Source organism: Oncorhynchus mykiss, chromosome 5, assembly GCF_013265735.2.
Source record: "Oncorhynchus mykiss isolate Arlee chromosome 5, USDA_OmykA_1.1, whole genome shotgun sequence".
NCBI classification, from domain to species: domain Eukaryota; kingdom Metazoa; phylum Chordata; class Actinopteri; order Salmoniformes; family Salmonidae; genus Oncorhynchus; species Oncorhynchus mykiss.
Window position 1 is genome coordinate 24105623 of NC_048569.1, and position 11768 is coordinate 24117390.

Here is an 11768-nt window from a genome sequence, read left to right on the forward strand (position 1 = left end):
TTAACATGTACGTCATAATACAAATCATTAAATGCGGCTGACCTCTGCTGGCCTCATTTATAAGCTTAACCGTTGTAAATCTCTGTCCTGAAAATGTCTCTGCAGATTAAGCACATTAATCAGAGATGTGGGAGCAGAGGAGACCATTAATGTCATCATCTGTGATCTAACGGCAGGAGAATCCACCTAAAGCAGCGTTATTACCCAGGGCCCAGCTGGGCAGGAGTGTTGCCTCGTTGCAATGCCCTTTTCTGCACTACATTTATGACTGTATATAGGCTACTGTATGAGACTCTTATTCAGGTGTTTCAATGTGAACTGTAAGATTCGCTGGCAGATATCGACTGCAAGACCAGGGTTGGAGACCCCCACCCTCAGCTCTAACCAGCCTTCCTACACCTAGTGCAGATCAAACTAATGGTGGAACAAAAATTATGAACGATGGGTTAGAGTTGTTCATACAGGCAAATGTGTTTAGAACACCAATTTGAATTCAAGATGGGGAAACTACCTTGAACTTGTTAAGGCCTTTAGCTAATGGACACTCCCCCTTTGCCGTTTCATTTGGTTTAACTTCGATACCATAATAGCTTTGTGCATAGAGGTATCTTGGAGTTAGGAGTATAACTAACATTGATAAGATTCCTTAATCAAAATACAAATTATTTAAAATATTTCAGTATTATGAATTGAGTTTATGATTTACTACTTAAACAAGCTGTGACTAAATGCAGCCATCATCTAGTTTACCTCTGTCATGTTATAAGATAAGCACTACATTTGACTATGGAAACATTTGCTCTATATATTTATTCGTATGTGTGAAAAAGATGCAGTCCGCTGAGGTGTGGCTTGTACTCAGCTCCAGTACAAGTCCAGAGGTTAAGGTCATGTGATCTGTGGTTTTACATTTTCCGTTCCCCAAGCTGACGCAAACAGTAAACAGTGGTTGTCTGAGGATACGCTTGATCAACCTCATCTATATCCTACATCTCGTAGCTAGCTACATCTGCATTCTGGCACTTTAGTTGAGAGGAAGTTCTAGAAGGTGATCGAATTTGAACAAAATACATTTCCGCATGTTTTAAAACTGAACATTTTGGAATTTCCCATCCTGGTGGTTCTAAATGCAGACTAAGGACACTGTACTGATGGGCAGGAGGGTGGTTAGTGTTTGCAATTCAAGGAACTGCAATGGGAAGAATCCAGTCTATATTTACTTTTGGTCTGCATTGCTGAAATGATATCCCTCTCTCACACTCCCGCTCTCTGCAGATGATCACTCAAGTTTTCTGGGATGGCCATAACCTCCAGTGAACTATGTGCCTTTTGAGCTGGAGCAATGTTACATAACCTAGGACAAAGACTCATTGCTCCCAGTCAGTCAGGTCTGGTACGGCCTGCTGGTACGTCACTGGATGTCTTTGTAACACTTAAAACCTGTTAAAAGACTGTGATAAACTTGTTACACACAATGGTGGATAGCAGCCCATACCTACTGGGTTGCTGCTTAAGATTTCGCTGCGGATGGAACCAGTACTTGGTCAAGGCATTAAATAAGTTAATTAACCACAGCCTGGTTAAGGAACACTGAGCTTAATGTGGTACTGGGCATGACAAAGTAAAATGTTAAAATCAAGTGAAATCTGATAAAAAGACCCATTTCATTTAATACATTAACATCCTGTATCTGCAAGTAGAAATGAACTGGTGAAATGTAGGATGTAAAAGTCCATTCTAGAATTAAGTGATGAGTGGTAAAATAGCTAAAACCACATACGCCTCTATAAATTCAGTCACAATGTGAATGTTCTCAGAGGGAACAAAGCGTTCAGACGCTCTCGGTTTTCTTATTACTGGTGACATCAATGCTGTGCCATCATGCCATACCCGGAATTTGCATAACCTAAAAAAAGACACCCAACTGTACACAGAGTTCTGCAACTGAAAAGGAGCCTTCAGTATTTTTTCCTTTGAAGTCATATAGTTGTACTTTTCAGCTGGTATGGATCCATAGATGTCACAATATTCTGGTAAAATGAGCAATTTACTTCAAAAATAGTTTCTTAAACACTTTTATTTCATTTTAACAAAGCCTAATACAGGTTTGAAGCAAAACTGGGGAACACTGTTAAATCTCAATCTCAACATTTCTGTCACAGTCACCATGTCAACTGAAGTCATATAGTCGTTGAGGGTTAAAAGAAAATAAACCTCAAAACGGTGCAGGTTTTTTTCAAAGAACACAGAGCGTAGAGATGACACAAAAGTGACAAACAAGACCAGGGCCACCTGAGATCAAACTACAATTATACAACAAACTTGAAAAGGTATTGTATTGTACAATGGGTATTTATCCCAGAGGTGACATAGTAGCTTGAATCCAAACTTGCTTTGTTTTAACTGGTTCTGTAGTTATTGGCCTCGAGTGAACCAATGTGAGTAAAGCAAAAGAAAAACAGTTAACGACAATTAATCTTATAAAGAGTAGTTCAATATTTTACAACTTGGATGTTAGATGATTCCTCACGCTGAAAGTAGCCTATTGGCCATGAGAAACTGTAATCCATGGTTCAGTTCTATAAACACCCATTAAAAAGCTAACAATCAATGAAAGTGATGGGGCCATGTGAGCATGTTAAAAAACAAAATGTAAAAGGCCAAATAACCTTCAAATCAGCTCAATATTTGGTTTGATGTTACTTAAAAGGTCATTTGGGCATTACATTTTTTTGTTATGGCCAATAGACTACTTTCAGGGAGAGGAACCGTCTAACATAAAGTTGTAAAAGAGTGAACTACTCCTTTAAAATGTGTAAAAAGGAAAATTCTACATTTTGAAATAGCTATTGACTCTTGACCAATCAGAATGACGCACATCCACATTGCAGAGCTTAACAGTGGACATGCTGCTTTCCACTAGATGTTGGAATATTGCTGCGGGGAGTTGCTTCCATTCAGCCACAAGAACATTTGTGAAGTCGGAAACTGATGGGCGATTAGGACTGGCTCGCAGTCGGCGTTCCAATTCAACCCAAAGGTGTTCGATGGGGTTGAGGTCAGGGCTCTATGCAGGCCAGTCAAGTTCATCCACACCAATCTCATTTCTGTAGGGACCTCGATTTGTGCACGGGGGTACTGTCATGCTGAAACAGGAAAAGGGCCTTCCCCAAACTTTTGCCACAAAGTTGGAAACACAGAATTGTCTAGAATGTCTTTGTATGCTGTAGCGTTACAATTTGCATTCATTGGAACTGTGGGGCCTAGTCCGAAGCATGAAAAACAGCCCCAGACCATTATTCCTCCTCCACCAAACTTTACAGTTGGTACTATGCATTGGGGCAGGTAGCGTTCTCCTGGCATCCGCCAATACCAGATTAGCCAGTCGGACTGCCAGATGGTGAAGTGTGATTCATCACTCAAAAAAACGCATTTCCATTGCTCCAATATCCAATGGCGGTGAGCTTTACACCACTCCAGCCGACGCTTGGCATTGCGCATGGTGATCTTAGGCTTGTGTGTGGCAGCTCGGCCAAGGAAACCCATTTCATGAAGCTCCCGAAAAACAGTTATTGTGATGGTGTTGCTTCCAGAGGCAGTTTGGCACTCGGTAGTGAGTGTTGCAACTTAGGGCAGACAATTTATACGTGGTACGCGCTTCATTCCGGGGACATAACGGAGTTGAAAAGAAATGTATCAAGATTATTTTTGTCATGTTAGGTCATACAATATCTATCACTGTGAATTTCCATTGATACATGTTTACAGTGTAGTACAGATTCAAATTCTAATTTACACTCATGGACATTTTAATTTTTGAATAAAGGGGTGAGAAAACTAAAACTGCAGCAGTGACACTGTTTACTAGAGGGTTGCAGCAAAATGTTGGTACTTCCTCCAAGTAACAGAACCACTATGTATTGGCAGACAAAGTCGTACGATAATAAGCAATCATTATTCTAAATGAGTTGATCCACCCCTTTAAACACTCAAAAGATTTTCTGATACAGAAAAAATACTATAGGGACAAAGCATACGGGAAGATCAAATGTCTCCCAATTTATACTTTTAATAACAATTTGTCATTTAAAAACACAGATTTGCTTTGATCTCATTGTGAAGGGGAAGGGTTATATAACAAAATAAATCTATACTGTTGTTTCCATGGAGATGGGTGAAAAGTTGAGTACAACATGCACCATTATGACTGCAGTAATCAACAAATATTCCCATTATTCCATGCTAAGAGCGCACATACTTAAGAGCCATGGGCTTCCTCTCAAATGGCACCCTAGTCCCTGTATCCAATAAGGAATAGGCTGCCACGTTGGATGCTATGGGATGCTACCATTGTTTGTTTTTCGACTAAGATCTAGAACATGTGGCTCTGCTAGAAATATTTGTGACTGAAGCAGCTGTCAAATACTCAAAAGGCTCTCAGCCTGAGAAGAATATCAGTTTGAAGCAAAAAAAGTACTAATAAAACACTCATTTTATCAGTTGCTGATAAAAATTTGTAATAAAGTATGTTACTATTATTTACTTTCTTAAAAAATATGAAGCAGTTTTTATCTTGGCATTTTGACACAAAATATCCTCTTGGATATTTACATGGGAAAAATACACTTTTTCAAGCAATAAAAACAAGCTTATATTATGGGTTTGCAACAGAATAAAAACAACTTTGCAGAAATAAGGGAGACAGAATTGCATAGCATATTAGGATATAACCGAAAAGGAACTGAGCTTTTTTGGTATGGTAGGTTTTCATCGCTTTGTACTGACATTCTCCTCTGTATATATGCATACTTATTTCCATTTTAAGTCCGTTCATATTTTCACTCATCCACAGTAGAGAACAGTTGAGTCTCTGCACTGGTTAGCAAGGGAAAAGTCCGGAATTCTTGCCACCTTGTCATCTCCTTTGCTCCTTTGATTCAACAAGTCCGTAGTCTTTTTCAATAAAACAATTATCCTTTGTCAAAAGTGCCATTTTGCTACATTTATCAGTTGATCCACAGTCTGTCACTGAACACTTAAACACACAGGTGTGTTAGACATCCCCAACACCTTTCAGATACTGTGAGTTTTGGTCACAAGGATGCACAAACTAACTCTCAAACACTCTCAGACACATACACACAGTAAAAACAAATGGGGAAAAGAGGAGGAACAGTAGAAAAACAAAAATGATGCACTCGAGTTTTATCTGCATTTTGACATTCCAGCTGGTAAAGCTTTGAAAAGAACAAGCACCATTAAGAAAAGGCCTCCAATGTCCTCCACTTAGGGAGAGAGTTCAGCAGTTTCGCCTTGACTCTGTGCTCCCACAATAAGCACGAGAGTAACAAGACTACATTCAGGCTCTCGCCACTGCTCACAGTCGCTGAAATGTTTTCAGGCTTCGTTTTGCGGTTGTCTTTAGTCCTTTCCTCTCTTGTGGATAAAAAGTATGTATGTTAGTAGGCAAGACATCCTAGCTTTTAAAATCCTTAAGGACAAAGTCTGAGTAGACGTTTCTGTCCGACTGAATGGCCGGTAGGGTCCTCACCGCCTCTGCTGTGCGTAGACGGGGTGTGCTAGTGTCACATTCAGAGAGTCATTGTGCTGGACCAGTGACGTGTGCTGGTAGTGGAGGACCAGTTCTTTGAGCGAGCTGTACAGGTTGTAAGGCTCAGCGAAGCCAAACCCTGAGGGTGTCTTGTTGATGACACAGTGCTTCACTTCACCTTCCACCCTGGAGAGGAGAGAGAGAAATGTCAAGTCTTGTCCTGTTAGGTCAGGGTTGTACATTTTTGTTACAGCCCAGCACTACGGCACACCTGACTCTACGACTCGACAAACCACCAAGCCCTTGGTCAAGTGAGGTTCTACCCTACACTAAACTAGTCCATGGTTGAGCTGCAATGTCTACACTGAATGCTACACCAGTCTACAGTGTCTGATGCGTGTTTGCAGTGCGAATGTATTACTGAACAGTGTAGAAGCAGATAGCTGGAATACAGGTTGAGGTAAACAGAAACTGTGTAAAGCAGCACAGTCCCTACCTTCAAGGGAACACACTACACCTGTACCTAAACGGTCTGTGAACTGTGTTTGCAGTACTTCTTAGGTAAATTATGTCAGTAACCAAAGCAGGTAATGTCAGTTCTGGATGAGGTAGTAGAATGAGTACAAGGTCTTTATACGTACACAACACTGCAGGCGTAGCACCCTGCCTTGCTGCTGTCTCGAACCAGGAATGTTCCGTCCCTCTTCCCCCGGAGGAGGGCCTCAGCCTGCAGCCGGTTGATGTTGCCCAGCTTCCAGGAGCGCTCGTCGTGGTGAGGAAGGTCCTCATCGTCATCCACCATAGAGTATTGACTGGAGAACACAGATGGGCGGAGAGAGGGAGTTCGATAATTAAAGTTTGATATTGAATGTTTCTACCGCATTTAACAATAGTGCAATGTGATTCCCCTTTGTCAACTTCAGACACCAGGAACATTAAAAGGATGTAAGACCAGTCTAGAATACTCACTCTTCTGTGTTCTCGTTTCTGATGTCTAGCCACTCGTTGAGCTTCTTCTGCCTGACTCCCTTCTGGGTCAACCACCTGGAACACAAGAACCATGACAACACCGATTAGAGACAGGAAGTAGGGAGACCTTTACAAGATGTTCCCTCACCAGAACAAAGTTATTTGAATTTGAGACTAGGAGGTGGATAGAGATTATACTTACGTGAGGTACTGATCCCTGGTTTTGCGGAGCTGGATGAGGTCGGGTTTGATGCTGTTCATCCGTTTGTCGATCTCTCGGTAGTCAGCAGCCTGCTTCTTTAAATCCTCCTCCAGACGCCGCTTGCTGTCCACGATCTCACTGATACGAGACTTTAGCTTCTCATAGTTGCCCACGATCCTGAGAAAAACAATAATTCACATAGTTAAGAAACATGAAGAAATTGATCAGTTAAGAAAACGTTACTGTCCAAATTCAACCTTTTTATAATTTTTTGGGGGGGTTTAGATCCAAGTCCTTACCTCTGGATCTCCTTGTCATTGCCTTCCCTCCTGAACTTCTCAATGTACTCCTTGCTGTACCGCTCTTGCGTTTGGCATTGCTCCTCGAATATCTTAATGGTTTCATTGAAGGCTTCGATTGCTGTCCTTTTCATTTGGATTTCCTGGGACGTCCTGGTGTACTCCTCGTAGAGTCGGTCATACTCTCGATTCTTCTCCTGGTACTGCTGATGGTACTCATGGAGCTTCTTCCCCACAGCATCAATATTGTCCTCCTTCACCACCTGATCCTGAGGAAAGGAGAAGAAATGGATTGAATCTTCAGATTTATGATGAACTTGCAAAGACCTTTTAGCTAAGATGTATTGTATGAAAAGTCCTAGACAAATAAAGTTGATGATTATGCTGATGGTTACCTGCTGGTGTTTGGAGACGGGAAACTGCAGCTTCACGTCTAGCTTGGGATTGTACTGGGCCAGGGACTCGTTACGGTAGTGGTTGATGAGCTCCACCACTGAGTTGAAGGTCAGGGGGTCAGAGAAGCCATATTTCCCATCCCGGTGGAATATTTTTATCAGCTTATTGTTACCCCCTTTTCTGAAGTTGGAAACCAATAGAAAACCAATTAAAAACTAAAATATCAACAAACACTTGTTATCAAGAATGGTGAGAAGTCTTTAAGAGGAAGGGAAGTCATACCTCAACGTGAGCGTGTAGTCACCGTGCATCTTGGTGGAGGCGTCACGGACCAAGAACGTACCGTCGGCCGTGTCCCTCAGCTTCTCATTGACCTCCTCGCGGGAGATGTCTCCCCAGTACCACTCGGCGTCCTGCAGCGCCATGTTGTTGTTCATACCGTTGTTAGTGACAGCAGGGGGAGTGGGTTTTGGTGGCTTGGGAGGTAGGGCTGTAGTGGACAAAAGGGGAGAGATGGCTGCTTAGTACATGAAATAGTGATACAGTCAAAACCTTAGTGCATTAAAAACGATCATAGAGTTATCAGGAGGGATGTCAGAAAATCCTGGCGTAGTCAAAGAAAAAAAATATAGATATGTTTTCTTGTCACATACACCGAATAGGTGTATGTGGTGCTTTATAGGGTCAGCCATAGTAGTATGGCGCCCCTGGAGAAAATTAGGGTTAAGTGCCTTGCTCAAAGGCACATTGACAGATTTTTCACCTTGTCTGCTCGGGTATTCAAATCCAGCGACCTTTCGGTTACTGGCCCAATGCGCTAACCACTAGGCTACCTGCCGCCCATTAGATTATAATATAATGCTTAGCCAGCATATTCCTGGGGGGAGCTGGAAGTGGGTGTTGAAATATCTATTACTCTATAGCTGCGAGATGCAATATTATTCCATTTGCTTTGCAGGTAATTAAATTGGCCCACAAATCTGTAGGGAAACACATTCAACTGGATGCATCTTTGCCTCGTGAGCAGGAGACGTGAACCCAATCAAACGTCTGCGGCAGTTAGCAGTATCCTCCCCCCATCATCCTCCCCACTACTCTCTCCACTTGAGTGAGAGTGTCAGGGAGAATGGATTTCATTCTGGAAAAAGAAGCCCCTTCCCATCACTATCTCCAGTCTTCGTGTTTGGACCATAAATCACAACGACTGGAAATCAACCCCATCTGTTGACCCGATTATACCATGCACAGATTATCTCTGCCTTTCTGCAGAACGGCCACAAAAAAATACAAAATAAATTACACTGCACAATTTCAGACCTAAATGGAGCACATCTGTGCTCCAGCAGCTCAAATACAAACAGCGCTAAACCATTGGAGTATCATCCTGTAAGTCCTATAACTACATATCTACCAATATAACGGTCTGTAGAGACAAAAAAATAAACAGATCCATTGACAAAAAAAATCCTCGCGTGGCATTGAGCACATCCAGTCCCTTCTCTTCTAATGGCTTCATCTCAGCATCAACATTCTCCCTAATGCAGATTGCCATTCTGATTCCATGCTGCCTGTCTCAGGTTCCCTATAACTGCCTCTCTCTCTCTCGGAGGTAGGAGTTGGCAGGAGCAGAGCTGAAATGGTAGCAGGCTATGTTTAACCCACTAGTACTGCTGCACTCCCTTTGTTTCCTCTCTCTCTAGCAGCCTGCCTACTGACCTGGACCTCGCAAGCTTTTGTATAGCAGGAGAGACACCGAGTCATGTGTATAATACACATGTTTATAACATGAGCCATATCCATGAGATGGAATATTATATGTAACAGTACAAATAACAGCAACACCCAACTGGTGGCAGGAGTGCCTAAAGCCACTGATCCCAAAAAGAGGAGCTCAGAGATAAAGCTTGGAGATGACCAGAGGGTATGGAAATGAAAGCAGCAGGTTTTGGGTTGACAGTCAAGGTGACAATTCACATCACACTGCCTTGTGAACTGCTGCTGCTAGCCCCTAGCCTCAGACTAATCTCCTGGTCATACTGAAACCAGTGTCTCAGCATGCAAAGAGAAAGACTTGTCATGCAACATCCAACGTGACTGAGCGAGTCAGTTCGCCTACCTGGAAGGTCCATCTCTAAGTAAAATAAAGGTTCGGCATCAAACTCAGATCTCAGACACAAGTCCTCCAAATCATCCATGTTTCAGAGATCGCCTTGTTGCACATTTGAATGATAATAGAATATCGTAATACGCCCGGAAAGGTGCCCCGTTCTCTTGTACAAGCATCTTGAAACCCATTTTAAAAAGCCATCATAAAGGGCAGCTTGCCTGCTTCCTTGCTCAGTAACGTGTTACATCACTTACCACAGCCAATCACACAGGGGGACTGTCACCGACCACTCCTGCATTTTTCATTTCCTGAGAGCGATGTCGTCATTTTGAAAGCACACTTGCCTTTTTTCTTTTTTGTTGCCGATGCTATCCCTCAATGTGCACAGCCCATGCAGTGCAGATCACAGTACCTATATAGACTAGAACACGCACAGGCTAAAATACCCCTATAACAACCTCCGTACACAGCATCCTTTCCAAAGATCTGACTATAGCTGCTGCCAAACCAAACCGTGCAACATCTTCTCTTAGCTGTAGCACAATGTGAGAGAAAAAAAGCTGCAGCCTCTCTCTTTCTCTTCCTCGCTTGTTCTGACTCTCAGCCCTCCCCTCTGCCCCTCTCTTGCTGGTTGCTCGCCCCACCTCCCTGCACGCTGTGCACCGGTTTAGTCCTGCCCACTGTTGGCACTGAGACAAAGCCAGCTTGGCTGCTGTATCACGTAGGCACAGTGATGTAAAGTACTTAAGTAGTACTTTAAAGTATTTTTACTTAAGTCGTTTTTGGGGGCATCTGTACATTACTATTTATATTTGACAACTTTTACGCCACTACATTCCTAAAGAAAATAATTTACTTTTTACTCCATACATTTGTACATTTTGAATGCTTAGCAGGACAGAAAAATAGTCAAATTCACACACTTGTCAAGAGAACATCCCTGGTCATCCCTACTGCCTCTGATCTGGCAGACTCACTAAACACAAATGCTTTGTTTGTTATGTCTGAGTGTTGGAGTGTGACCCTGGCTATCTGTAAACATTTTGTACATTTTTAAAATCTATTTTTTTATAAGAAAATTGTGCCGTCTGGTTTTCTTAATATAAGGAATTTGAAATGGTCTAGATATTTACTTTTGATAGTTAAGTATATTTAAAACCAAATACTTTTAGACTTTCACTCAGGTAGTATTTTACTGGGTTACTTTCAGTTGAGTCATTTTCTATTAGGCATCTTTACTTTTACTCAAGTATGACAATTGGGTACATTTTCCACCACTGCATAGGCAGGCCAGGCAGAGGAGCTACACTACACGTCCTAAAGCCTGTGCACCGGTCACAGCCTCCCTCCTACTGTCACCTGCATTCCGGAGGCTCCAAAATACACCAGTAATCCTCTAGGAGTGACACTCAGCAAATTCAGGACTTCTCTGCGCGGCTGAGGGACACTAAAATAGCGCCAGTTCTGGGTACTGGTTTAAAACTAGGGGCCAGGAGTGGAACGCTGTCATTGTCATCCCAGGACCAGCTTGTGGAGGCGAAAAGGATGAGGGAACGGCGTCTTTCCAAAGGTAGCTTGGTAATGATGAAATAGGCCACATTGACTGAAAGTCAATATACCTGAAAAAAGCTTATCTGCATGATGAGGACAGCTGAGCTTGGCTTTACCTTTTTAAGGACCCAATCTCATTTCAATGATAGCTAGCTACGCACTAAATGAAAGTCATACACATAATTTTATACATATTAAAAACATTTCTTAAGATAGCCTACATTATATACAGATATAATACATTACTCAACTTAACTTGTGCTACATATGCATAAGCTTCTTTATCTTGAGCTCGGTCGTAAACCAAATTCCATTTGGGGCCACTAAAATTGCCTCTCTGAAACAGTTTGTTCTAAATGGAAAATTCAGGAATGTAGTCCCTAGATAAATCAGCACGCCTTTCTGACCACACAGACAGACAGCAAGGTGATATATGGGGTCTGTAAGAACCAACAGCTTCTAAAAGACCAGCAGGGGAGAGAGAGAGAGAGAAACACACGGAGAGAGAGAAGCACACAGAGAGAGAAAGAAACACACAGAGAGACACACAGAGAGAGAGAGAGAGAAACACACAGAGAGACACACGGAGAGAGAGAGAAACACACGTGGAGAGACACGGAGAGAGAGACACACAGAGAGACACACGGAGAGAGAGAGAAACACACGGAGAGACACACGGAGAGAGAGAGAAAC

At 42.4% G+C, this 11768-nt stretch overlaps 1 protein-coding gene across 7 annotated transcripts in view; it reads right to left on the bottom strand.

The window, feature by feature from the left end:
- Positions 1 to 2059: 2059 nt before the first annotated feature.
- pik3r1 (phosphoinositide-3-kinase, regulatory subunit 1 (alpha)) overlaps positions 2060 to 11768 on the bottom strand; it is a 53954-nt gene continuing 44245 nt past the window's right edge. For 5 of the 7 annotated variants that reach the window (XM_021602192.2, XM_021602193.2, XM_021602191.2 and 2 more), the window contains 7 exons: positions 7700 to 7907; positions 7417 to 7597; positions 7022 to 7290; positions 6723 to 6899; positions 6521 to 6595; positions 6193 to 6363; positions 2060 to 5737 (listed from right to left, as the gene is read on the bottom strand). In XM_021602192.2, coding sequence (XP_021457867.1) covers positions 5548 to 5737; positions 6193 to 6363; positions 6521 to 6595; positions 6723 to 6899; positions 7022 to 7290; positions 7417 to 7597; positions 7700 to 7907 — 1271 coding nt within the window. In that variant the 3' untranslated portion in view covers positions 2060 to 5547. Of the gene's footprint in view, positions 5738 to 6192; positions 6364 to 6520; positions 6596 to 6722; positions 6900 to 7021; positions 7291 to 7416; positions 7598 to 7699; positions 7908 to 9533; positions 9720 to 9778; positions 10139 to 11768 lie in introns of those variants that run through there. The other 2 variants (XM_021602198.2, XM_021602196.2) reach the window with 2 other exon arrangements.